The following is a 26,529-nucleotide window of genomic DNA, read 5'->3' as shown; positions in this document are numbered from 1 at the left end:
ATAGCCATTTAATAGCCTACATTTAATTCAATTCCATTCAATTCAATTTTATTTATAGTATCAATTCATAACAAGAGTTATCTCAAGACACTTTACAGATAGACCACACTCCAGAATTTACAAGGACCCAACAGTTCTAGTAGTCTAGAACTTATTTAAATATAAATTAATATTATATATATATATATATATATATATATATATACACACACTACCGGTCAAAGGTTTAGGGTCACTTACGACTTTCCATACCACTCCATTGTAGACAGAATACCAGCTGATCTGAGTTGGGGGCTGATCTTTAATGCAATATCTACACCTCCCATTATCAGCAACCATTCATCCAGTGATCCAAAGGCACAGTCTGTTTACTAATCTGATATGTTTTTTTTTTTAAATGAGAAAACATTGTAGATCCCTTTTGCAATTATGTAAGCACATAATGTAATCTGAAAACTGCTGCCCTGGTTAAAAAAAACAATGCAACTGATCTGAGCTGGTATACCGTCTATAATGGAGTGCAATGGAAATTTCTAAGTGACCCCAAACATTTGACCACCAGTGTATATATAAATTAATATATAAATTTAAAAAACAATAATACACAAAAAAAACTAAAACACCATCACCCAAGTTCCAAATAAAACAATTACAAAACTGTAAATCTCAGTAAAGCACTGCAATGGGGGAAAGTCCTTAATGCAAACAACACAATCAAAACTGGACGTTCACTGTCAGCACTAGGCTACGGTTCTGGCACGACACCGGCACCACTCCCCGCCAACACCCCCCCTCCTGCCTTATACTTAATAAATAATAGAAAACTGTATTATTTCATTGGTCAGAAAAATCAGCATTAACTGATGAAGCTTGTCAGCTTTTCCATTCCTGCTTCATAATCACTGGCTCATTCACCAGCTGATAGACAACCAGCTGACAAGTAACCTCCAATCAAATCCATAGCAGTGACACTTCACTATTGGGCATTGGTTCTCCAATGCAGATTTTGTGACTGTCAAATTTAATTGTATAACCAAAATGCTATAGTGTCAATTACTTGACTTGAGTGTCTCTTTTACTGAACACTATCAGTCATATTTCGAGAAAACATGCCTTGTCATTCAATTCCAAATTTTAGTATCTAAGGAGCAAATCTCATCAGCATCGGTGAGTCAATAAGCATACAGCATTCTTTTACCAAGATCTATTAATGCGTGTAACTGGCTGTCTAACGATGCACGTCATAGAGGCACACAAGAAAAAGTCTGTTACCCAGAGACAGGGCTCACGTAGTAGGAGCTAAAAATAAATTAAAAGATGGTGCCGTAATGTTTAATGTTGTTATTTGTTTTGTTAAAATGTTTTTCAGAAATTTGATATTGAGAATTTGGTATCAAGAAAAGTATCCCTCAGGAACCGGTATCAAAGTCAAAGTATTGGTATTGGTACCGGTACTGGCATGGAACATTGTTGGATGATACCCAGCCCATGTGGCAATAAACTAATGTGTTACATAACATATCAAAACATATCAAACACTTAATTTGCAGACTGGCTAAGAAGTCCTGGTTTGGCAACTTCATCAGCCTGGAGAAGGAGGAGCAGATCTTTGTTATGATTCGAGACAAGCCACTCAGCTCCATCAAGGCTGACATCGTCCATGCTTTTCTCTCTGTGAGTACAATCAAGCTTAGAAAAGAGGTTAGATAAGACAACTTGCAGCATTACTATGTAGTACCCTTAATGGCGTTAAAGGCAATAGTGTACATATCTTCAACGTCAGTGCGTTGCAAAACAAGCACTTTTATGAATGTAAATACAAGCTGGACAATTATCCTATTAACTTACATTGTAGCTTGTTTCTCTGCTGCTGACTGCAATGATCTCGTTTAATACTGGGTCAATGTCAAGGGAAAATCTTTCCTCAATAGTTTTTATTGTATCTAATACTCAGTGAGCTGTTGCAGAAATAAGCCTGAAGCAAAAAAGCAAAAGCTGTCAGATAAATGTAGTTCAGCAAACATTACAACATTCCCCTCTGAGGTGTAGCGGAGTAAAAGTATCAGCCTTATTAGTTAAGCCCCTAATAAGTACAGCTCTAGGTCTAGTGTCCCCGTTTTAAGTTTTACAAAAATAAAAACCTGACGTGTTTTGGAGGTATATATGCTTCTGAGCTGAAAATGTCCCTGGATTTTGTCTGAGAAATCTGGTCACACTACTTTAGCAGCGAGTTGAACATTGTTGTAATAACGCTACACTGTATCATGTTCTTGCTGCTGTATAAGTAGGTCTATTATAAGCTTAGACACACGTCACCCAAAGATAACACCAAAGGTAAACATTATAACCTTAATAATAATTTATAAAGTAAGGTAACGTCATGTTAAGCAGCACATATAATTCTGTAAAGTATCCAACGGAACTGTGTCTAGCTAGCTAGCAAGCTCAACACATTTTGTGGGAGAGAGGTTTCTGCTATACTAACGTTGGCTAGGTTACACAATCATTTATGTTACGTTACATAACTTCATAACCTAAACCAAGCATTCAGAAGAGCTGCAGAAAGTGCAGAGATGATGGGAAGTTTCCCCACGATCTACATAGTTTATTATGCCGTGAATTATGTCAGGCTGCTCTATAGGAGTCCTGAATCAAAAACTAAGAGTAGAAAAGTAGTATAATAGGTGCTCTTTAAAGGCACAGATTGGGTATTTGATCTTTTTCACTGAGTGTCACCCTTTTCTTTTTTCTTTCCAGATCCCATCCCTGAGCCACAGTGTGGTGTCTCAGAACAGTTTCCGGGCAGAGTACAAGTCCTCTGGTGGCCCTTCGGTCTTCCAGAAGCCCGTCAAATTCCAAGTATTGTTACATTTTGACTCTCTTCAGCTTTAAGAACCAATCCTCCTAACTCAGTCTTCACAAATGAAAAAAAAACATTTAAACCCACAGAGGTTTATATCAAATTCTAGTCAACGTCTCAGTGCTCCCTCTGAATATTTTGATTTTCATTGTTTCAATGTAAGCATCACAGAAATTCAATAGCGTCACTACAAATGTACATCTAATTGCATGCAAACCAAAACTTTTTTCAAGCAGCTTTAGCTAGAATTTAAGCAGCATTTATGCAGCAAATACATTTATGTATTTTTATGAATAGTGCATGTTCATATAATCATATTTTGACTTTATATTTTATGTTCTTTTGTTCTGCTTTGGATTTACAGTTACATATTTTAACAACTGTGTAAAATTGGAACATCAGTGCCCCCCAGTCCCAGTGGTAGTGTTATAAGCCCAACAGATCCAACCATTGTACACCGAGATTAGGAGTGAGAGAAGCACACAAACTAATAATACATGGTCCTTCTCTCCTGTAGGTGGACATTGCTTTCTCCGAGGGAGAGAGGGAGCGAGAGAGGGAACGAGCTGAGGGGGAAGGGAAACAAGGGATGGGCATCTACAGTGTCACCTTCACTCCAATAACAGGTAGGATGGTTTATGGGGAAGACAGAGAGAGTGATTTTTTTCTTTTAATACTTTAAGGACATATCCTTGATTTTACTTACATACTTTTACTTAAGTAACATTTTCAATGCAGGACTTTTACTTGTATTTTTTTACAATGTGGTATTAGTACTTTTACTCAAGTAAAGGATCTGAATACTTCTTTCACCGCTGTCCTTGAGCTGAATTTTTGTTTCTGTATTTAAAATTGGAGTTTTAATTTACAATGTTTTAGACTTTAAAAAACAGGCAACCTGAAATGAGTGACAAGATCATTCTCTTTTCTATTAGGTCCCAGTCGCAGATTCAAGAGAGTGGTGGAAACAATCCAGGCTCAGCTCCTGAGTACTCATGATCAGCCCTCTGTGCAGGCACTGGCTGGTAAGACAGACACACGCACACACACACACACACACACACACACACACACACACACACACACACACACACACACAAATTCCAGTAGTTTAGCTGTTTGTTTCACGTCCTCTCTTGCCGATTTTACCTCTGGCCCCCCAGATGAGAAAAACGGTCAGCTTTCCCGACAGCCCAGCACGGCTTCGCGTCAGAACTCCAGGCGTTCCGAAAGCGGATCGGAGCGGGGAGAGCAGGAACGTGCAGCAGACGGAGAGAGCGGAACCGGCAGCAGCAGCGGGACTACGTTACAAAGGCAGGGCTCGGGGAAAGAAAAGACCAGACTCCTCTCATCGTCCAACGGGACACAGTCTCATCCCTGAAGAGAATGTTGCGGAAGAGAGGCGATGGTCATCGGCCTGGCCTTTTTCTCTTCCTTCCCTCAATCTTATCCATGTTAATTCCTTCACTGTTTCATTTCTTCCTGCCTTGCATTCTACCATTATTCCAAAGCAATGGGATGGAAGGGGAGGGGGAAGTTTTTTCCCCAAAGCTGATTTCGGGAAGGAGAATTGCTAACAAATGGCTGATTTTAGCAGAAATGTATGCTTGTGGAGGTGGCGGAGGCAGAGTGAGCTGATCTCTATTCAGCCTTCATAGGCAGATTCACCCCCGGGTGGAGCCTGAAGTCAATCTGTCTCAAAAGGTCTCCACCTTACCAGAGAATTAAAGAAAAATCTCACAGCCAGGGATACACGTAGTTCACCCCGTTTCGACGAATCAAGAAAGCACATAACCTTCCCACCGACCTGTCACATGAAGCACATTGTTCAAATCCAACAGGAAACCTCCATCAGTCGGTCAAAATGGCCCAGGAAGATACTGGCCAATGACAGAGTCCCATAAGACATTCTCTTTTATCATTTCTTGAACAGCAATCTGTCACTGGGAACATCACGTCTCCTCAACACAAAACCTGACCCAAACAGGAAAACCTCACCTCTCTCTTCTCCTGACTTTCTAATTCAAGGCAAATAGTGTCTTGTGTCTTCTTAAGCAATGCAACAAAATGAGGATTTGTCATTTGAGAAATAATTACAGGAAGAGTCTTGATTTGGACTTGATTGTTAAAGTGGATTTTATCTATAGATAATTAGCAAACAATCAAGGAATCTGACAGCAGAGAAAGAAATGATGGAGAATGGATCTGAGGTGGTCTACGTTCTGTAGCCCCACAACGAGGGAAATATTAAAACGAGACAGACAGGACAACTTCTCCTCAAGTGTTTGAGAGCATAAATTCCCACAATTATTTCTGAATTACACTGAAGCTATGACACCACATTGCCTTTAATGGAGGAGAAAAAGTTGATAGCTAGGTAGATTTAGCCCCATTTGGAGGACACTAGTCACACCACGGGTAGAATGTCTCAAGTGAAATCTCCCGCCAGAGGAGAAGAGATGATTAGATAGATAGGACTAAAAGAGGATAGCTAGCAGGATGTATTGATTGGGTAGCAAAGGAAGGACAAGAGAAAAAACTAGCAGCAAAAATGTAGAGCTAACTTAGAGATAGGCAGTGATAGCCTGTTCTGTTAGGTGAGGATCATTTTCCAAGTCTCTTTCAATATAAAATTCATATGCCATATGTACATTGAAAGAGTTATAGTTTGCTATATATTGTCCTGCACATGCTGGCTGTGAAAGAATCCCTTCGAGTGTGATACTACTGTAAAAGATAGAGAACAAAGTCCACAGGCGAGCTAATATGCGGTGTCAGCAGTCTGAGCTAGCCTAACATTTGGTATACCATGCATGATTTTTAATGTACTTTTAGCTCAATGCTATATATAGCTATCAAGTGCATAGTTTCTGTCTCCCCCTTAAGAGGAATTTCTAAGTAATGACAAGAAAAGTGTCACGCACCACCCCCACCCCTCCTCTAAAACGTTGTGTAGCCAAGGAGGACACAGAGGATTAAAGAAACATGATGGACTCTTTAGAAGAGGTAATTATCTTACTTTGAGCTTCTGCGAGTCGCTGGACTACAATATTTTGTACACATAGCCATACTGAGAAATAGAGAGAGAATTGTGAGGCTGATAGTCTTAATTATCTTTGTATCAACTAATTTGACAATGGCTTAAATGCAAACTCAAACGTTTCCTCAATCCATATATCGCCACGGCTTGCTGGTCTGGTGTGCAGGATTTGGTTAACATTGGGTTGGACGGATCGGTCGGTGGTACTCACCTTGCATCTTACTTTGGATTATCTTTTACTATTTCAAAGTGCAAACACACTTTAGGTTATCTTTTTCCAGACAATTTTTGTTAAAGGTTTAAATCCCTGCCACCAAGCTCCTCCATTGGTCCTGGATCATGGAAACCTATACCTGGCATAATTCAAGCCCTTCAAAGATTTATTAAAAGCTTTCTTTTCACAAGTTTATTTAATGTATTATACACCATGTTGATATTTATGTCATAATAGGCTGCATATTAACCACCATATAGCCGAAATGGCATGATCCTTGTTTCATAAAGCCTCTTCGAAGATTCGACTTGGAGATTATCATTTGAAAAAGGCTCCTTTGATCGAGGCATAGAATACTTAGACTATTCTGGATCACCCCTAAATAAAATAGCTGTGCACTAAAGCTTTGAGACACCTTTAAAGGTCCCCATTTTAAAAAGGGTCAGTCTCCGTTTTTTGTGAACTCATGGAGCTACCGCTAGCCTAATTAGCTTGCTAGTTTACCAATGATAAAATCTGCCAGTCACAGTTGTAATTTCAGATGGCAAAATTGACAGATGCTAGTTAGTAAATAATCTACCTCTCACCAATATCATGGACCCATTGGGTCAAGAATGATTCAGTATTTCAGGTGGTAAGTCTGCCACCATTACCATTGTAAACTGCATATGTGTCGTGAGCATTTTTGTACTGTTTTTTTTGTCTCCTATCTCTCATGTTGGAGTAACTTTAGGAAAGGACCACTTCACGGCCAGTATGGAGAGGAGGAACTATTACAGTGACCAATAACTTTTTCAATGTACCTACATATTGGCCTGGGAATATAGATTTCAAGTCCATGGAATGACAGTTATTGAAGATGATGGAAAAGTGAAGTTAGAATAGGCTGACAGCCGGCCCACAATTAGGCAACCGAAACACTTCCTATGTTCCTTTTTGTTTAACAATAGATGCATGAGGATGCAGGGCGACACCAACACTCCAGCATAAGCCTCAACCCTTTGCTGCTTCTCTGAAAGTAAAGATGGGGGGAGGACAGGTGGAAATGAACAAATTATGTACTTTTCACAAAAAGGGAAAAAAAGAGAAAAGAAAAAAAACTCTGGTGTGTATGTTGTCATAAAAAACACTGTACACATACTGCCTGGATGGGGGAGGGGGGTCGGGGGAATGAAGCCACACATGAAGAATGAAATTTAGCTATTAGATTTTTTTTACTTTCCATACCTTTTTTTCTACTCTGCTCTTGTCTTTGTGTGTGTGTGTGTGTGTGTGTTTGTGTGTGTGTGTGTGTGTGTGGGTGGATGTGGGTGTGTGTGTGTGTGTGGGTGTGTGTGTTTCTGTTTTCGTGTTTGCCACCAGCAAAATAGAGGGCGGAGCCAACCATGTGAATGTCAAAAAGTCTGGAAATTATTGCAAGAGTGTAAACATATTTTGGTTTCCACATATTTATTGAAAATGTATTTATTTATTTATTTATTTATTTATTTGCCATGTATTTGTTAAAAGGAGGAGATGGGTTGAGACAGGCAAATGTCACTTTTAAAGATGTCTGACACCGCAGAGCTTACCAGCTTTCCCTGAGAAAACCTGACAAAAACACAGCTCCTTCTTTAACAAAGAAAAAAACTTGTGTGCAGCAAAATTATGTTTGTGTAATTTTTTTTAACAACTGTTTGGTTTTTGTTTTGTTCATTTAGCACTGTTGTCTACCGTAGCTGAAATTCCACACACGTAGTGAGAGATAAGCTTGATGTCGAGGACTTTTTGCTTTCAAACAAAAGACCCTAACCACCTGGTATTTTTCAGTGCTGAGTTTATTAACATCTTCAGGCTTGCTTAGTCACACCCAAGGCAAAAGAGAGCAGGAATTTGTAAGTAGATTGTCCGTGTCTGCATGTACGTAGGAAACATGACTCTGGTGATCCCCTTGACATTAAGCACAATCATCCGGTCAATGTTCAAATGTGTCCCAATACTTTGGTTTATATTTTAAAATACCTGCAAAATACTGACATTCCCATCAGCCTTCGCTGTACTTTGTGTTCAGAGCTAACTAGCAAACAATAGCATGCTTACAAGTTAAACTACAAAGGTAAACATGGCTAACATGATACCTGCCAAACCAGTTAGCATTTAGCTCAAAGCACCACTGTGGCTAAGTATTGCCTCACAGAGCTGCCAGCATGGCTGTAGACTGGAATGCTAGATAATTTATTAACGGTAAGTGCAAAACACAAATACATTCATTCCCTGTGAAACACTGCGTTTATTCATGCCCACCAATGCACATATTACACCTTCCCACTTGACTTTCAAAAGGGTGCACTGAAGCTGCTGAACAAGAATGGAAACAAACTACATTATTTTGCAGTTTTAACGGCCAGGTCTGAAGTCTCTCGGAAATTCCTGGAAAACTGGAAAGTGGTTAGCAATTGCACTTCAACATCCAAGAATCTGTCTACGCACATCACACAAACATTAACATCCAAATGCAAACTAAACTTTTTCCATATATACTATGTGAGAAGTGTATCGTAGCCACAGTTGAGGTTTTGGAATACTCTAGAAAGCTCTGAGAAAACGTTTGGCTTGGTGGACATAATCAAGGAAGATTTTCCTTAGATTTTTCTGAGAAGTCTAAGGTCAGGGATGTGTAGGGGCCCTGCCTCGTTTAATTCAGTTGATTCAAACTAGAGTTTGTTTGCCCTGGGGGTGCGGTTCAGCCTCGCTAAAGAATTTCACAAAATCACCAACTGATTTGGACCAAAGCAAACAAACTATAGGTGTTAAAACGCCCTAAAGGTTACAAACATACTTGAAAGAGAGTGTTATGCCATGGTCTTTTTTTTCCGATTCAACTTTACGTTACATCCACTTTAGTAAGAAAGAAGCTAGTTAAAGGATATGAATGAAAAGAGGAAAGAAATAAGGCAAAAATGCTCCAGATTTTGCTCTACTTTGAGCAAAGTTTGCATCAAACTCCATTCAAAGACACAAAGGCACCCTTGGCACATTTGTGGTTGAGAGACTCCCCTGCTCTCAAAACTCTCCTATCAAAAGAAATCTCACCACTCCCTCCCTAATTTCTCCTTATCACCCCCATCCTCCCATTCACTTTACATTTTGTACCCCCCATCCCCATTCATTCTCTTTGTATCTCTTAAATACTTCTCCACAGCCATTCTTATCCCAACTGCACATATCCCCCCTCCCCCCTTATATAATCGTCCTCTCATCCCCTCCCCTTGTATACATTTTATACACCGTATACTTCGACGCATACGCTGTATACGTTCGTATACACTGTGTGCTTGTCTCCGTCTCCATTGTATGCCATCCATATCTATGTAGCGTTAACTATCTTTTATCGACACTGTAGTCACAATACCACTCTTCCTCTCATCATTATTGCTCATTCTTCTTCCGCAGTAAGAATTGTACGACTGTGATCTCTTGTGTCCTGCCCGTGTTCCCCTTCACACCTGACCCTTCCACACCCAAACCACATGACCCTACCCCCCATACACCCACCCAACCACCCATCTTGTAAACCTCCAATCCACACAGTAGAAGGAGGAATTTGTGAAAAAAGGGAGGTGTGTAGGGGAGGGTGGGTCGAGAAAACAGCTAATTATTGATGACGAGGACGATGACAACAACAATGAAGAAAAATGTCTGTAGTATAATTACAAAAAAGGAAAAGTGCACTATTATGACAATGATTATTATTGCCTGTGAGAAATACTGCCCAATAAACAACAATGGAAATATATATGGGTGTTTGTGTTTCATTGTACACTCATATACATTTTTAGTAATTATACTTGGTAGCAAAATGATTAGGCTAGTTCTCCTGGTTTAAGCTCTGCGCTTCAAGTCTTCCAGTATCTACACAACTAAATGCCATATTTAGCTTTAGAAAAAGAGAACTTTTCGTTTCCAATATTGCACACTGTTACTTTAAAAAACAAGACAATATATATATATATAACAAAAGTTTTTATTTAGCTTTTCAAGTAGTGCATCAAACCCTCCCAAACTTCCCGGTCTTCTTCCTCTGCACCCCGTGACAGTGTCCCCCCCCGGCTCTGCTGGCCCAGATGCATCCCAGTCGTTGTCATAAGCCTGTCCGTGACTCTCATAAAGATTATACGAAGCCCAGTAGGTCAGAACCAGAGATTTCACCGGTCGGACATCGCCCACCAGACGGTCTGCGGCGACGATTTTGCAAAGCGTGAATGCTCTGAAACACAAACAGTCCACAGCAAACATATTTTGGTGTGTAATCATGGTTGCTAAAGTTCATGTACTTTATATAGCGTATTGTAAATACTGACTGCGGCGCTGAACACATGCAAATGTTAGCTAACGTTACCAGGAAACTTAACTTACCCTTTTGTGTTGGCGAACAACCGTCATGTCGACGTCTGAACTCCGTCAGAATTCCCAAACTCCTGTTTTCTTTAGCGGTGATTTTCGTTGCTTCCTTCAGCTTCTTTTGAAACAAAACATTTCTTCTGGCTGCGGCAGGTAGCCGACGTGCTGTTGTGAGCCGCGCTGAAAATTACGTCATCACGCGTTGCTATAGTGACCAGCCACGCCTCAGCGTGGCTGGTCACTACGCTGTTACCAGCAGTGGAAAAACGCCATTAGTGTGTTCTTCAACCAAACATCACACACAGAGAGAGAGGGGGAAAGTAGAAAAAGAAGGAACTAAATTATGACAATAATCACTAATTACTACTTCATTATAAAAGTTCTCAAAATGTAACTAAAGTAAATTTACAGAAGTTTTATCAGCAAAATGTAGGCTATTCAAAGAATATGATTAGAAGTAATATAAGGAATGGCTCCTTTCAGAGTGTTTTTTTTAGACAGGCTACTTTGTATACTACTGGGTAGATTAGTAGTACAGTATGATACTGCATCATATCATTCAAGCATATCATATAGGTTATTTTTTATGTAAACAGTAACTATAGTAACTAACTGTAGTGCAGAAAAACTACATGTGGTAGAGTATGAGTACATAGTAGCAAAAATGGTAAAGTAAAATAAAGTACCTCAAAACTGTACATACTAAAATTATTTTAAAAACAGGTCCCGCTGTATGTATTTAATAATAATCTTTGTTTAGAGTATAGCTTTATAGTGTTTATAGTTGTGTCATCATTTATAGCCATATATAACTTTGGTATGAATTTTGCTCATCCAGAAAGGCAGTAATATTTTGCCTGAGAACCATTAATAAGTATAGGTTAGCTAAAGCAATAAAAGAAAAAAATGTGGACCTCACTAATGTGGACCTCCCTTTTTGACCACACACCACCACATTGACTTCTGGTCACAACAACCATGGATTACTGTTGTGGCCAACAACTGGAAATTTTATACATTGTTTGTCTGATATTTCATCACTAAAATCCCTTTAGAGACTTTTTAATGCGATAAATCAGTACAGCGCTCAAATATTGGAAGTTTTACAAAAATTGGCAACAAGAGGCATTTATTTCCCCGATTGTTTGTTTAAATAACTCAAAACACATAGCCATTAGAAGATTAACTGAAACCTGTAGTTTTTCGAAGTTATAAATTATAACTTATAATGCTCAACAGAATGCAGGCGTAAAGTAACAAGCTCGCTGGCCGGAAGGATACCCACTAAGAAAGCTGCAGGCTTTCCATATACCCACTTAAAAATGCGCAATCACATGTAATAACACACTTTTCATTATTAGTTTGATATATTTTCAATTATCATCTGTTTTTTCTTTGCATAGGCCAGTTAAAGATATTAATTAGTTATACTCACGGATTCCACCGTAAATTGGTAAATAAAAGTGTGTCAGAATGCAAGAAGTTAACTCTTTGATGCTAAAAATGTTCCTGGGCGAGGTAACCCAGACAACCCATTATATGGCCCGTACATATGTACCATCCTGGCCCATACATATACAGTGCAGTATACCCACTACAATACATTAGACTACACCACTGGTCCTAGCACACTGGGGTCTGGCAGAATGAACGTTACTGCAACTACAACAACTTCTTGTATTCAGGCCCACCTCGACCTAACCCAGGCCCACCCATCTGTCACGTTCTGCATCCGCCACTCTTCCTACAGCCTACAGCCATGGTTCCTCCAAAAAACGTGTCCGTGGAGCGTGGGTCTCCATAGCTGGAGGTCCCTGCATACAGAAATGCAAAACGAACGCTCACTGTGACACTAACAAAGTGTCCAGAGGTGTTTCCCTGCAATAAAACGTGCAAAAGAAAAGTTCCTTTTTTACAATTTGCTACAAGTTGGGTCAAAATGGAAACACAGTCAAATGTCTTGTATGAGTGCACATACATGGCTAGCCTGATTCTGGTAAGCATATTTAATTTTCATTTTGTTCGTACCACTTTGATAAAGCAACTCTTATCTCATTATCTTATCGTAAAATAGTCCCTGGTCATAGCTACAGCGCATGCGTCAAAGTTGCCACCTACATTACCACAGCGACAGTTCTACCTCCCGTCATTTCCAGTGCCTCAGTTTCTCTTGCTCATACTATCTTCGGCACTGGGCATCTGCAAAATCTTCGCTTTCACTGGGTGTGTGCTCAGTGCTACGCTTGAGAAGAAGGGAGGGGTGTCAACAAAAGTTAGACGTTCGTTATCAACCTTCGCACCAAGAAAACTCTCTGAAAGACACTTCAGGTAAATTTTAGTCTTGTTTGATAAACTCGTATCGAGCTCTTGGCCCACTTTTACAATTGAATGCATTCTCTTGTGTTTCGCGCGGGGTGGGGTATGTTGCCGAGCATGAATGGAACACTGTCTTGACTAGCAGGGATGTTACACTTGGCTAAAGTGCATGTATGCCTACACACCGTGTGCCTATTTCCCCAAAAGTATAGTGCAACTTAGCTAAGTGTGTTGAATTTCTGGTTTGTATGTGTTGTTTTGGTAGATGTGGGTGTTTCTTTCCACCTACACGGGAACATGGCTAATGTGACGCCAGTGATGGAGAGCAGCATGGTTGCGTCGTATCGTTAAGTAACGTTAGCTATATCCTTCAAGGAAACTGGTTTGTGCCATACATGTTGGCAAATTCTATGTAACGTTAGCGGTATTAACCACTGGCACATTAACAAATAACAGCCTATCGTTATATATTCAAATTAAACATTTCTCGAGGTTGAAAGGCTATCTATCCGAAGCAGTATTCCAGAAAAGGTAATTACGGCACTGCATACACCTATAGTCAAATAGAGCTAATTTCTTATTCATTAAAATGAACCAATATGAGAAAACAAACAACCAAAACAAACAAATATTTTAAGAGCTGAAGTGTTAGGTGTTACACATATGAACAGTTTAACCCTTTACGTGCATCGAATACACAATGGTCGTAGTTTGCAGACTCTATTTAAAAGACTAGCCAAGCTAATGTGATAATGTTGTATGTGCTGAATGTGACCGTGCACGCTCAGCCTGTTTGACTTCCTGATTGTGTAAAGACCACTAGCCTCTCTACTCCGGCAAGTAAAACCTGTTTTTCAACATTGCCTGCCAATGTGGAACACTAACATTAGCACTTCTACTAGATTCCACTACATCACTTTTTTACTTTATATTTAATTTTTTCTCAAAATGAAAACCTTAAAGAGTAACTGTAGTAACAGGAAGCTCAAGATGAGTTTATTTTAAAACTTTAATTTGTTTGTTTTTTCATTTCCAAAGGAAAATCCGGTGGTACACAGACCCAAAAAAATTCTGAATGGAAAGTTGCCAAATTATGTGTTGTTGTTAACGGAGCGATCATCGCAGCACGTCCAGTCTAAAATACCACTTGATGGCCAAGCACACAGCTGATGCCAATTCTACCCCCCCCTTATCATATTTTCACACTTTTATTGAAGGTCAGTGTTACATTGTGTGAGAAATTATCTTACCTTACCTTTTCTACATCGAAGCGGTAATCATGGAGCTCCCCCTGTCGTGCATTATCAGTTTAGTTGATCAAGGTCCTGTATGGTAACAGGGTTTTTAATTTTATTTTTCCTTATTTTTTTCTAAGCCGGTCTTTAACCCTCCTCCCCCACATTTATGAGTTCCCTGGTCTATTTTATTTATAGTGATCAGGGCTGTCCCAAACTATTATTCTTTTAACAACTAATTTTTGGATTAGCCTTTATTTTGACATTGCTCAATTATTAACAATTTACACAAAACAAATTTCAATAAGGTTTAAATCTCTGTTTATTAAAATAGTTTTAACACAGCACTGTTCAAGTAAAATGAAGTTGTAGTGCATCAATCCTCAACACCCAAATAAAGTCACTTTCCGGAGGAATACAAAGATAAAACAAAGTAAACCGAGCAAGTGCAAAAAGAGAATTTGCTTTTTTAAACAGTTGTATTAAAATGAATAAGCTCTGATTTAACATCCAACCTCTTCTCCCTTTTAATCTTACGGTAAAAAAAGTAAATCCAACATAAGGCAAGTTGCAAGTTGTCTAATATGACAGCTCTCATCCCGACAGGCAGCTGGGGCTAGCTAGCTAAATAATTATTCTAAAGTGTCATTTGAACAAGATAATGAACAACTGAAACAATTTTGGAAACATTATTTTAAGGTACAAAAGAATCTTTGGTGTTGGTTTGTATCAAATCATGGGTCAAAATTCATGATACAAACCGAATCCTGGGTTTGGAGTATTATATACAGCCTAAGTGCTACAGATGGAGGAGACATGATTTTAGCACAGTTGACCTCATATTCAAGTCAGTGCAGGACACATCACCAGAGCTACGGGAGAAGCTGGAGAGGCTTAGCTTTCTCCCCACCCAATCAGGCTAATAAAGTAATGGTTAAAAAACACAAATGCTTGACCAAGGGCCCGGCCTGGCCCAAGGATAGTAGCGAGAAATATGGGCCTGGCCCGGCCCGTGGGTTAAGTTTGGGGTTGGGAAGAAAATCTAAACTCTGGAAGGGAAAGGGGAAAAAAAGGTGAGAAGAACTTAACAGTGTTTTATGGCATTTAGAGCAAAATACTCCCACACTTCAGAAGACTGTGTGCAATGCTTTTCCCCAACATGTTGTTGAACCCGCGAGGAATCCATACTTGCACTGTTGCTGTAGGCAGCCATGTTGTTTTTAGATTTGTATGCGTGATGGCTTGGGATTTCAGGTACAATAAACTGAACTTCTCAATAGCTTTGCTGTTTTCTGAATCCAATAGTGCGGTGGCATCCATACAAGCTACACTTCCTTGCACATGTCTAAAGCTCAAGTGCATCGGAGCTCTTAAAACTAAAACCTTGTGATTAGGGCTGCAACAACGAATCAATAAAATGTAGTTATTAAAAGAGTTGGCAACGAATTTCATTATCGATTTGTTGTGTCATACAACTGTTATGGCACTCAATAAGTTGCAGATATGTTTGAGTACATTTTTTTATTTGAGTTGAGCGCAGAGTGTAGCCAAAACCAAAAGAGCAGAAATTAGTACGACCTAAATAATCAAAGGGGTGGGCTCATTTCACGCTAAATAAATAGAAAAAGTGTGTTAATGGCAAGATATGCACATAAAATGTAAACCTGTTGGAGACTTAATGAGGAGGAAGGGAGTTCAATAGCAGGGTAAGTCACTACAGAATCCTACCTTTTGTTCTGTTTTAAAGTGTGGCTCTTAAGATGTGTTCAAATGTGGTGGATACATAGTGTTTGTATTTGTGTGTAAATGACTGTTTTTACATAGATAGTTATTGATCACAAGAAAAATGGGAAATTACAGTGTTACAGCAGCACACATACATCAGTCACACAACAAAGAATATAAATGAGATACTAGGAAAAATATGCATACATGAAATAATAATAGGAAAAAAATAAAAGAACAAATATATAGCACTTTTCTAGTCTTAACGACTACTCAAAGTTCTTTTACATAGTACAGGAACAATTCACCATTCACACACAGGTATACACTGTGACCGAGGCTGCTGTACAAGGTGCCACCTGCTCATCAGATAAACACTCACACACATTAACACTCCGATGGTGCAGCATCGGGGGCAACTTGGGGTTCAGTGTCTTGCCCAAGGACACTTTGAAAGGGGACTGCAGGGCCAGGGATCAAACCACCAACCTTGTGATTGACGTGCGGGCGTGTGTTAGGGTTGGGCAGTAATACGGTATACTGTGGGGTCTTGAAAATAGCAACGGTATCAGTTTCAATACTGTCATCAAAGCTGCAGTAGGGAGTTCTGAGAAAACGTGGACTTAGCCTAAAAATTTGAACAAGCACACCTAACAGGTCCCTCCCCCTTGCTCTCTGCTGCGCTACAGCCCTCCCTCCACAGCTCCTCCCCCACAGCGGTGTATGCCGTGAACGCGCACGCTAGTAAGCAGGGCCACCGATGCTTTCCACATCCTCATGGACAATACAGGAGATTTATTCTGAAGAGGGTATAGCTGCTGTGTGCTTTGCTTTTAAAACTTTGAATACTTTATGTAAAAAAATTGCTTATTTAAAATAGTTCTATTAAAAGTTTTAATATTTTTCAATAAAAGGGTTTAAAATTATTTTTTATGTAATCGCTCATTTGTTAGAACAAAAGCAGCCCTTTACACAGTACATTACTGAATTACCTTTTGGATCAATTAAAAACTTTCAGTAGGAATGATGAATCACTGAGGAAATTCACTCATCTATGGAATAACAACATCTTACAGATATGTCTTAGTTTTTATTTTGCATATGGGTAAAATAAATCGGCTTTTTTTGCCAAGTATTCCTGCACAAGGAAATACTGAACATTTTGATTTGGACTGAAGAAGATTCCTTCACTTGCCTCTTTGTCTGGGGCAATGTCTGACCTGTTGAAGGAGCACAAAGAATTTGTGTCAGACATTTGATTTACAAATTACATCCTGAGGTGGAAGAAAACGTGCATGTTTAAAAATAATCAAAAATAGAATTCTTCCTTGCTAAACGTTGACATGGAAAGCGCACAGTTAAAGTACTTTCAATGCATTTAATTGTGTTCAACAAAAAAAACCATTTTGGCTTACTAAATGTAGCTATCGAAACAATATTGCTTATACTGAGGGTGAAGGAGTTAGCAGGTAAAGTTAAACCTCACCTGCTACAACATTCCTGCCGTGCTACAAGCTAACTGTTAGACTTAGCAACAAGCTACAGAGTAAGATGAGATTTGCGCTATCACCAGTGATACTGTAACCATCGATATCTTAGTTGTGTAGTTCTTAAAAAATGAAACAAATCAAGCAGGGATACTTGCATGTCAAGCAGAAATGTGGCTAGCTCTGAATCCATGTTGCCTCCTTTCAGGAGGCGTAACTCCCTCCACCTCTGAAAAGCCGCTCTGATGTTGACCCTCGTTTTAATTCGGGCTCGATTTAATTCTTTCTTTTTAGCTCACTTTTGGTCATCAGTCTTCTTCTGTTTGCCCGTCTTTGTTTTCTGAGCATGTGTCACTCGAGAAATTGCCAGTTTTCCTTAAAAGTTGTTTCTCCTCGATTAGCACGGCTGCAGCACACTGGCAATCTTGAGCTTGAACACGGTACGTGCTGTACGGGGGAGGGGTATGAGAGTGATTGTGACATGAGAGTGATTGACACTGCTAAGACACTTCTCCTGACTCTAATTGGCTGTTTCTGACCGGGAGCGGTGTATTTATGCAAGTGGCAGTAGGAGCAAAGGGAGGAGCCACAGGAGCATGATTTTTTTTCTCCAGAGATTATCTGTCTCGTATTTTACTGTCAGGACATAGTGACAGTTTTAACAAATATGTAAAAAAACAAATTTTTACAAAAGTTACCTACTGAAGCTCTAAGGGTAATTTTGGCCATTATTTATATTAATCTTAATCGTCATAAATATGCGTGTACTTTCAATTAAAATACCCCCACCACAAATCAGTGCAGTTAAAACGGAAGTTTTAGAGAGCCTTTTTTCCTCTTAACAGACATAAAATGCAATTAAAATGTCTTTGCAACATAACAGGGCCCTTACGTGATGACAAGATGCGTTTTCAACTCAGAAATGTTTTAAATTCACTTACCCTGGTCCTATTTCTATAAAAAATAGACTGGTTAAAATGGGTAGCTTAAATCAAGCAATCTGATTGCAGGTTGGCCGCGGGTCCTTAAAAAGTCTTAAATCACGTTTCCTAAAATGAAGGCCTTAAAAAGCATTCAATTGTCTTAAATTCAGATTGGATAGGTCTTAAATCTGTTGTCAAATATTTTTTTCCGGTAGGCTTTGCGCTGCGTTGTCGCGGTAACATAAGCCCATTTGTACATGTCCTGTCCCCTGACCAATCGGCTATCCTAACCATAACCACTTCAACAAATCAAGCTGCTTTGTGGGCGGGTGTTTGCTTTAAAACAACGAGTATCCTTGGTTAAGGTCGGAGCCGGAAAATGCTTATGAAGCGAACTGCGTTATGTGTCAGAAGATTTTCAAACTTGGGAAAATGGGGGTCAGAGCGGTGGAATCGCACGTACAAAGCAAAAACCACAGAGACTACGTGAAGGCACGCCACCTACCCGCCATCGCTAGTTTCTGCTCCACCGCTAGCAACGATGTCAACGCTACAGCGCTAGGTGTTACGATGGGAAACCCACAACCAACAATGCCAGCTGAACTACGAGCAGTTTGTGGCTCTAAGCCAACACTCCGAGCAGAGGTGATGGGGGGGGGGGCTGAGGACCGTGACAAGCCACAATTCTTACAGGTAAAATGACGGGACTGAAGAAGTGTTCCAAGCAATGCTTCCAGATTCAAGGCTTGTACAGTCATTTACCTGTGGAAAAGACAAGACCAGATACGTGGCTAAATTTGGATTTGGATTGCCATATATCAAAAAATAGCTCATCACAGAAGTCAAAAAATGCGGCGCGTTTTTAATTATGTTAAACGAGACATTGAACCAGAAAACCAAAAGCAAACAACTGGATTTGCATGTGCGTGTATTGTTATAAATTGGTAAGGACACTCTTTTGTGAAGGCTTTCTCTAGTGCCATGTCACTGTTTTGTTTGTTATAGAATATAAATTGTTTTACAAGTATATTCACAAAAGCTCAGAAGTAGACATCAGAACTTGAACAAAAATTGGTCACATTGAGACCTGAAAACACACACACACACACACACACATTCCCACACCGCAAAACACTCATACACACTGCTGTCTACTCTCTCTCCATGATGAGTCCTCCACAAACTGCAACCCATCCATCTGAGTCTCTCTCTTTCTCTCTGTGTCTGTTGGGCACACAAATCATATAAGAGTCTTTGCATTTTAAAAGCAGCTGGAATTGGCATTTAAATTTTTTGTTCAAAAGGAACAGTGTTTTTTATTTATTTAATATTCACTTGATGTTATTTCACTTGATGTTATAACCATTTGTTCAAGGGACCCAAATGTTCTGAAAATATTGTAGTAATATAATTTAGGACAGCAATTACATTTTTGTGTTATTCTTTCACATTACACACATTAAGTGAATGTTCTTAAACTCAACCGATTATTGTCATTAATTACCATACTTTTAATTTTGTGTTTACTTGGAAAGATTACTGTATATTTCCACTTTGTATTTCCATCGTAAGTTTGGTCTTAAATTTCATTTAGAATTGGTATTAAAAAGTCTTAAATTTGACCTGTAGCCACCCTGTGATTGGGTCATAGCTGTGATATAGTAACCATATGCAGCTTTGAGTTGAATTTCTTTGCACAAGAAGTATCACTCAGCATCTATGGAAAAAAACATTGCTGGTCTACTGCTGTCGCGATAGATTAGTTGGTTTATTACTGTGGGCCTGTCTTTAGTGTTAAAGGTCCCATGGCATGAAAATTTCACTTTGAGGTTTTTTAACATTTTAAAGTAGTTAAAGTAGTTTCCCAAGCCTGCCTATGGTCTCCCATTGGCTAGAAATGGCAGTAGGTTTACACCGAGCCCTGGTTATCCTGCTCTGCCTTTTGAGAAAATGAAATCTCAGATGGGCCAACCTAGAATTTTGCTCCCTATGAGGTCTTAAGGGGACAAGGTTGCCTCCCCTTTATCTGCTTTACTCGCCCAGAGAATTTGGCCTACACATGAGAGAGAGAGATATCATGGCTTTCAAATCAGCAAAGTGGCAGTTGGTCAAGGCCACACCCCCAGCCTCTATATATGAGCGCCTGCTCTACCAACTGAGCTAACCCTGCCACAGAAGGGCCTATTTTATTGTGAACATTTGACTATTTCTTTTATATTGCTATACTTACTGCCCATCATAAAAGCAATAGGTCACAACAGGCTGTCATATTTTGTCATTGTTCGGCCCCACACAGGTGAATTGAATGTAGGCATTGCTGTCTATGACTAATAAATGATTCATAATTGCTTAATACAAGGAGTGATATTGGTGTTTACATTTTTGTTCACTTTTGTTTCCATAGTAATGGCTGAGGCCCACCAGGCAGTGGCATTCCAGTTTACCATAACGCCAGAGGGGATTGACCTGCAGCTGTCCTATCAGGCCCTGAACCAGATCTACCTCTCCGGAGTACGATCCTGGAAGAAACGAGTCAGCCGCCTGAGGGTGAGGATTATAGGAAATTCCTGTGTTTGTGTGTGTGCGGTTCTTGTCCTTAAATTTAGTATTTATGCCTTTTTCAGCAATTTCTAAATGTTTTGTTTAATTTTACCACTTTTTAGTGTAGACGTTAGAAAGATTTGACGTTTGATAATTAGGTTAAACTAGTACAGTAACCCTCTGTGGTTAGGATTTTTTCCGTCCACCAAGCGCCACTCCACGCCGGGAGCATCTCACAAGCGGAGTGTCTTGCCTACCCGACTTGCAGATTTTCATCCCTCTTCAAGTACTTGAAAGAACAATCACGTGTTTCTTAAGCTAGTATCTAACGTCTACTCCAAACTCTCCTGTCATGAAACTCTTGTCGTCGTCTGTATTGTTGCAGAGGAGACATTTACAATATTAGGGGGTCTCTTTTGGCTCTCGCTATTCACTTCATTATTGGATTGGTACTGTATTATTGTAATTCATTCCTGTTAATGCACATGTACATTGTTGTCGGTGATGATACATTACACTAATTTAAGAAATGGGGTTGGACGGAAAGGTTAATGGCCAACAGGCGTCTGCAATTTCAGAATATCCATAGCTTTTGTTTGTGGTCTTTTGAGTTTTATACATTTGAGTGCCCTTTTGTGTGACCATGTAAGTTATGGTTATAATAGTTGGTAATGGTTCTCTAATATAATACAGTGAGTTTAGCCTCAGGAGGGGCAGAAGTGCTTATCATTCTAGAAGGTGCGTAGGGGTGTATGTGTGAGCACATTCCCATCTGTATACGTAGGTTGACAATAATGAGCCTTTCATAACATGTTCTGACATGCAATCTTGCCCCTGCTGGGATGACATAGACATGTAGTATGTGTCTTGCGCTCAAAAACAAGTCTCTGTCTTTACTTATCTTACCAGTCTATGCAAGTGAATGTTGTGTGGCCAGAAAATTTTGAAACCCACACAAAAACTTTCCAGTCAAGATTAGAAAGGTTCAAGGAAATCTACGGTATTTGAGGAAATTGCATAGCTGCTAAAACATCTTGATTTTGAATAATTGAATCAATAATAAACAAACAACAAAATGCTGGCTGAAGTGGATACAGAATGTGTACTGTATGTCATTTTGTCATTAGGGGTGGGAATCACCAGAGGCACCACGATACAATATTATAACGATACTTGGCTCATGATATGATATTGCGATTTTAAACAAATTGCAATATTCTGCGATATATTGCAAATTTACCTTTTTTCCAACTTCATTATTTTGTCCCCAGAGGGAAACGTTGACATCTGTTTGTTCATCTTGCATTAATTTTATTGCAGTAAAATGTGACTGTCAAGCTAACTAACTAACCAACACTTTCATGAATATGTTATAAATGTTATATACACCTGGCAAACTGAACTGTTTGCATTTAATTAAGGTGGACTACCCTGTAATGCATAATAATAATAATAATAATAATAATAATAATAGGTATGCACTGCTGTGCTACTGCAGGTATAATTTTACAATGCAACTTCAGCCCTTATGTCCCAATGTGGCGGGCTGCGCGGAGAGTAAGAGGAGAGATCCAAACACAGACACGGCTTTACAGAAGAAATGGGTCATGTAACGCAAAAATAAACCATATATAACAACATTGCAGCGAATGCGAGGACATTAGCACCACTGCGTCCTAGAGGAGCTAACAGCTAACAGACGCTACTAGCACTGGTCACTGCTGTTGTCTTAAAAACAACAGACGGGACAAAATGTTGTGTTTACCTTGAAACCGACGTATAAACGACTGCTATCTGTTGAATTTTCCGCCTGTTACTCTGTCCTCTGTGACTGTCTAGATCTTGAAACTAAGCTGCGCGATGCAGGGAATAACTCTGACTGGCACATGAGCAGACAGTGGTTCACAGAGCGGTAGATGCGCTATGCAAAAAAAAACGGAGCACAGCGTAGTAGGATGTAACAGGGCATCGCAGAACGTGTAGCGGGACCATGGCGACAACTGCTACCATGATTTTGGAGTCTCCCTGTTCCAAGGAAACATGCTGGGCAAAAAAAGAACATAAGGACTGGGGGGCATGACTCCCCAGAGCTAGGTAAGTGACAAGCATTTCTGGGACATAAATGCACACAAAATGAAACGTTAGAAAGATAAAGGAGCTCAGTGTGTCAAAGGAAGTCACCCAGCTGTCTAAAACTATTACAGCATAACTAAGAGAGACAGGGTAAAGAAAGGGAGCCTGGTCAGGCTAGAACTCTCCCCAACCGGATTGGGCTGTATGCCCTGCCTCTCTCTAGTTTTATTATATTCTTGATTATATGATAGATAGATCTAACAACTATGACGAGAAGCAGGTGGGCCGGGTTAGGCGGACGCTGCGACTCCTCACTCTCTAACGATATTCAATTTAATTATATTTATAAAGTGCTAAATCACAACAACAGTTATCTATTTGCTCTTATCATAGATGAGCAGGTCTAGACCATACTCTGTGATGTTAAAGAGAAGGAGGAAGAGAGAGGTGCTCAGTGCATCATGGGAAACCCCCCAGTAGTCTAGGCCTATAGCGGCGTAACTAAGGGATGGTTCAAGACTCTCCTGAGTCAGCCCTAACTTTAAGATTTATCAAAGAGGAAAGTCTTAGCCTATTCTTAAATGTGGAGACAGTGTCTGCCTCCTGAACCCAAACTGGAACCTGGTTCCACAGGAGAGGAACCTGATAGCTGAACGCTCTGGCTCCAATTCTACTTTTAGAGACTAAAGTGGTGGGGTAGTAAGGTACTATGAGCTCTTTAAGATAAGATGGTGCCTGACCACGAAGAGCTTTGTAGGTGAGAAGAAGGATTTTAAATTCTATTCTGGATTTTACAGGAAGCCAATGCAGAGCTAAAACAGGAGAGATGTGATCTCTTTTCCTGGTTCCTGTCAGAACACATGCTGCAGCATTCTGGATCAGCTGAAGAGTATTTATGGACTTTTTTGAGCAGCCTGATAATAGAGAATTGCAGTAATCCAGCCTAAAAGTAACAAATGCATGGACTAGTTTTTCTGCATCATTTTTAGACAGGATATTCCTGATTTTTGCAAAATTACGTAGGTGAAAAATGAAAACTCTTTTTCTGTCGAGAAAACTCTTTTGACTGAGACATTACTACCTGGGATACAAAGGTATCTTTTTGCCAGCTTGGCCAGGAAAGGATAGACTTGTAAATGTGATTTCCACTAGCTTAGTGGAACTTTTGTGAGTGACAGGGATTTTACCTCCGGGTAGCTTTTCACTCCCTCCTAAGCCATGGCAGTTAATGATTATGTTGGGGCTCCAACATCACCATAAGTCTGACCAAGTAAGTCTGTTAGCCCACATGACTTCCTCATCTTGGCTGGTCCAGGTTCCTCTTCAGTAAAGCCAGGTTCCTCCTGATGCTCCTGGACTTTTGGCTCAGAGATGGTCTGCTGTCTAATTTTTTCCTGTAGAACACACACACACACACACAGAAGGAGCAAATAACTATGTACTGTACTATTAAGTATGCAGAACATGTTTCTCTTTGGTAATTTATAGTTGTCTTTATTTATATTTTTTTAATCTTTACTAATATTACTAGCAAATTAGTAGAGAGTGACATGTGGGTTGAAAAGCATTCTGCTTCTCATTTAAATATTTGATTACCTGAAGGATTACTGCCTCGGCAACCACTCTGGCAAAGGCTTCTGGTCTCTCATCTGGAGACAGGAATGGCAGGGTTTTAAACCAGGGGTCCAGGGATGATGCTGTGTAGATGGTGTTCTTCTCTGCTGAACTGGCATCTCTTTTTAAGATCTTGACTGATGCTTTGTTTGGTGCTTCTGATCAGCGCTGTGTCACCAATGTTGTCCTGTGTGTCATGCAACAGCGAGCAGCGGTGCTACGAGTGAGAGAGTGAGATCGACTTTAATGCCCGCACAATTTCTTCACCGTTCCCAATATCAGACTCAATCAATGTGAAGACATCTGTGCTACTGTTTCTTTCTTGAGACCACAGCGCTGCACAAAGGACACTTCATAAGCACTGTTCCATCTCATGCTCAGTCTTCAGTTTACGGGTGGGGAGCTGTAACATTATCTGTTTTTCTCCAATGTGTGGTGTGCCACCGTGCTTCTGTTGAAAAAAACTGGTTATTCACCGTACTCTCCCCATGAGCCTGGCCACTGTTGGCAGATTTAACGCCTGCTGCGACGCCAACGTGGTGGTGTCCCACTAACTGAACGGCAACCACCATATTAGAAGCGGTGTCGGTGACGACCATCAGGTTTTTGTCTGCAATCCCCCATTCTCGTGCTGTAGAATGCTGCTGAAGGTGAGTAATGTTCGCCCCGCTGTGACTTTTGTATACTGCTCTGGTTCGGAGAACGTGAGACAGCAGTTGCCAGTCTTCTGTGAGATAATGAGCTGTAATAGACACATAGTAATCCACTGCACGTGACGTCCATGCATCACAAGTCAATGCAACACGTTCTGCTGTTTTTAAACCTTCTTGAACTTTAGGTTTAACTTCTCGGTAGAGCTTGGGTACGGCTGTATCCGTGAAAAAGCGGCGCGGCGAAGTCCCGTACCTTGGGTCCAGTGTTTTTAGCAAGTGACAAAATCCCTTATTTTCCACAATGTTGTATGGACACCTGTCTTTGCACATGAAGTAGGCGATGGCTTGAGTAATTGGATTGTAATCTGAATTGGGAGGTAGCTTTGTCAAGCTAAGTGTGTCCAGTGTTGGTTGGTTTTTCGGTGGAGCTGGTTTAGCATTAGCTTTACCGTCCTCGGCTAGCGCTAACTCTGGATGGTGGCGTGTGAGATGAGCTGTCATGTTTATGGTATTCCTTGAGTATTTTATTTGCATACGGCACTACTTGCAAATCCCATGTTTCATATCCATCTCAGTTGTCCCCTCCTTGTTAAAAAATCAGAAAAAACGCTTTAAACACAGACGGTGCATTTCTGATTTCTTTCTCTGATGCTGCCATGTTTATTTTATCTACATCCTCCTGCATGCTGACAGTCCCCCCCACTGACCTCACCAGAAAACAAAGAGCGCCATCTTGTGGACCGAAAAAGCAATTGATTTGGTTATTCTACTACCAAAAAGTTAAATTCTCTTTTGCAATTTAAATAGGGCTGTAATCTCCTGGTCGACTAGTCGATTTATTGGTCAAGACGTTCTGGCTCGACCAAAATTCTGGTTTGTCGATTTTTCTTTTTTTCTTCTTTTTTTCGTGTTATTTCATCAGGTGGAAGCATAGTCTATGGGTGGAAAGCACTAATTGCTAATGGGGGTGTTTTCAGAGCATCCCTGTTTCACAGGTAACAGTCTATTTTCAGAACACCCCCCTTGTTTTCTCTTCTGTTGGATTAGCCCGACCTACTGGGGACAGATTGAAGAAAGAACTAGAAAGCCTTAGTTAAGTGGTTTGCTGAATATTTATTTAATTGTGAGCGTTTAATTTCCAGTCATTCCTCCTCTACCATGTCGAAGATATCGCCAGTGTGGCAGCATTTTACAAAAATAGAAATCTTTAAATTAATAGTCTATTCGTGTCTCCGTGTTCAGCCGCTCAGTGCGAGGTCACAGAGCGCTGATGCAGCGCTGTCAGACCCGACAGACAAGTGGCATTTTAGTGCAAAATAATTAGTTCAAAAACAATTTAATATACTGCAAATAGTCTACAAGGACAAGTACAGGGGGACAGTATAGTTATTTAATCTTGCATTTCTTTTTGCACCCCTCCACACCCCCCCCCCCCCCCCCCCCCCCCCCCCCCCCAGTCGATTCTTAG

The 26,529-nt window shown here is 40.1% G+C and overlaps 2 protein-coding genes across 7 annotated transcripts in view; both read left to right on the top strand.

Moving 5' to 3' along the window:
• The window catches only part of LOC117957695 (serine/threonine-protein kinase BRSK2-like), a 38,332-nt gene extending 28,440 nt beyond the window's left edge, over nucleotides 1-9,892 (top strand). For 4 of the 6 annotated variants that reach the window (XM_034893638.1, XM_034893634.1, XM_034893637.1 and 1 more), the window contains exons 16-20: nucleotides 1,551-1,674; nucleotides 2,758-2,859; nucleotides 3,378-3,486; nucleotides 3,796-3,885; nucleotides 4,015-9,892. In XM_034893638.1, the coding sequence (XP_034749529.1) occupies nucleotides 1,551-1,674; nucleotides 2,758-2,859; nucleotides 3,378-3,486; nucleotides 3,796-3,885; nucleotides 4,015-4,241 (652 nt within the window). In that variant the 3' untranslated portion in view covers nucleotides 4,242-9,892. The remainder of the gene's footprint in view (nucleotides 1-1,550; nucleotides 1,675-2,757; nucleotides 2,860-3,377; nucleotides 3,487-3,795; nucleotides 3,886-4,014) is intronic. The other 2 variants (XM_034893636.1, XM_034893635.1) reach the window with 1 other exon arrangement.
• Nucleotides 9,893-12,623: 2,731 nt separating this feature from the next.
• Nucleotides 12,624-26,529, top strand: part of cpt1cb (carnitine palmitoyltransferase 1Cb) — a 60,018-nt gene continuing 46,112 nt past the window's right edge. The window contains exons 1-2 of the mRNA XM_034893640.1: nucleotides 12,624-12,822; nucleotides 20,585-20,727. Of these exons, the coding sequence (XP_034749531.1) occupies nucleotides 20,587-20,727 (141 nt within the window). The 5' untranslated portion in view covers nucleotides 12,624-12,822; nucleotides 20,585-20,586. The remainder of the gene's footprint in view (nucleotides 12,823-20,584; nucleotides 20,728-26,529) is intronic.

The sequence above is a fragment of the Etheostoma cragini genome, chromosome 15 (genome assembly GCF_013103735.1).
Source record: "Etheostoma cragini isolate CJK2018 chromosome 15, CSU_Ecrag_1.0, whole genome shotgun sequence".
Classification (NCBI taxonomy): domain Eukaryota; kingdom Metazoa; phylum Chordata; class Actinopteri; order Perciformes; family Percidae; genus Etheostoma; species Etheostoma cragini.
This window is presented reverse-complemented; position numbering and strand designations above follow the sequence as displayed.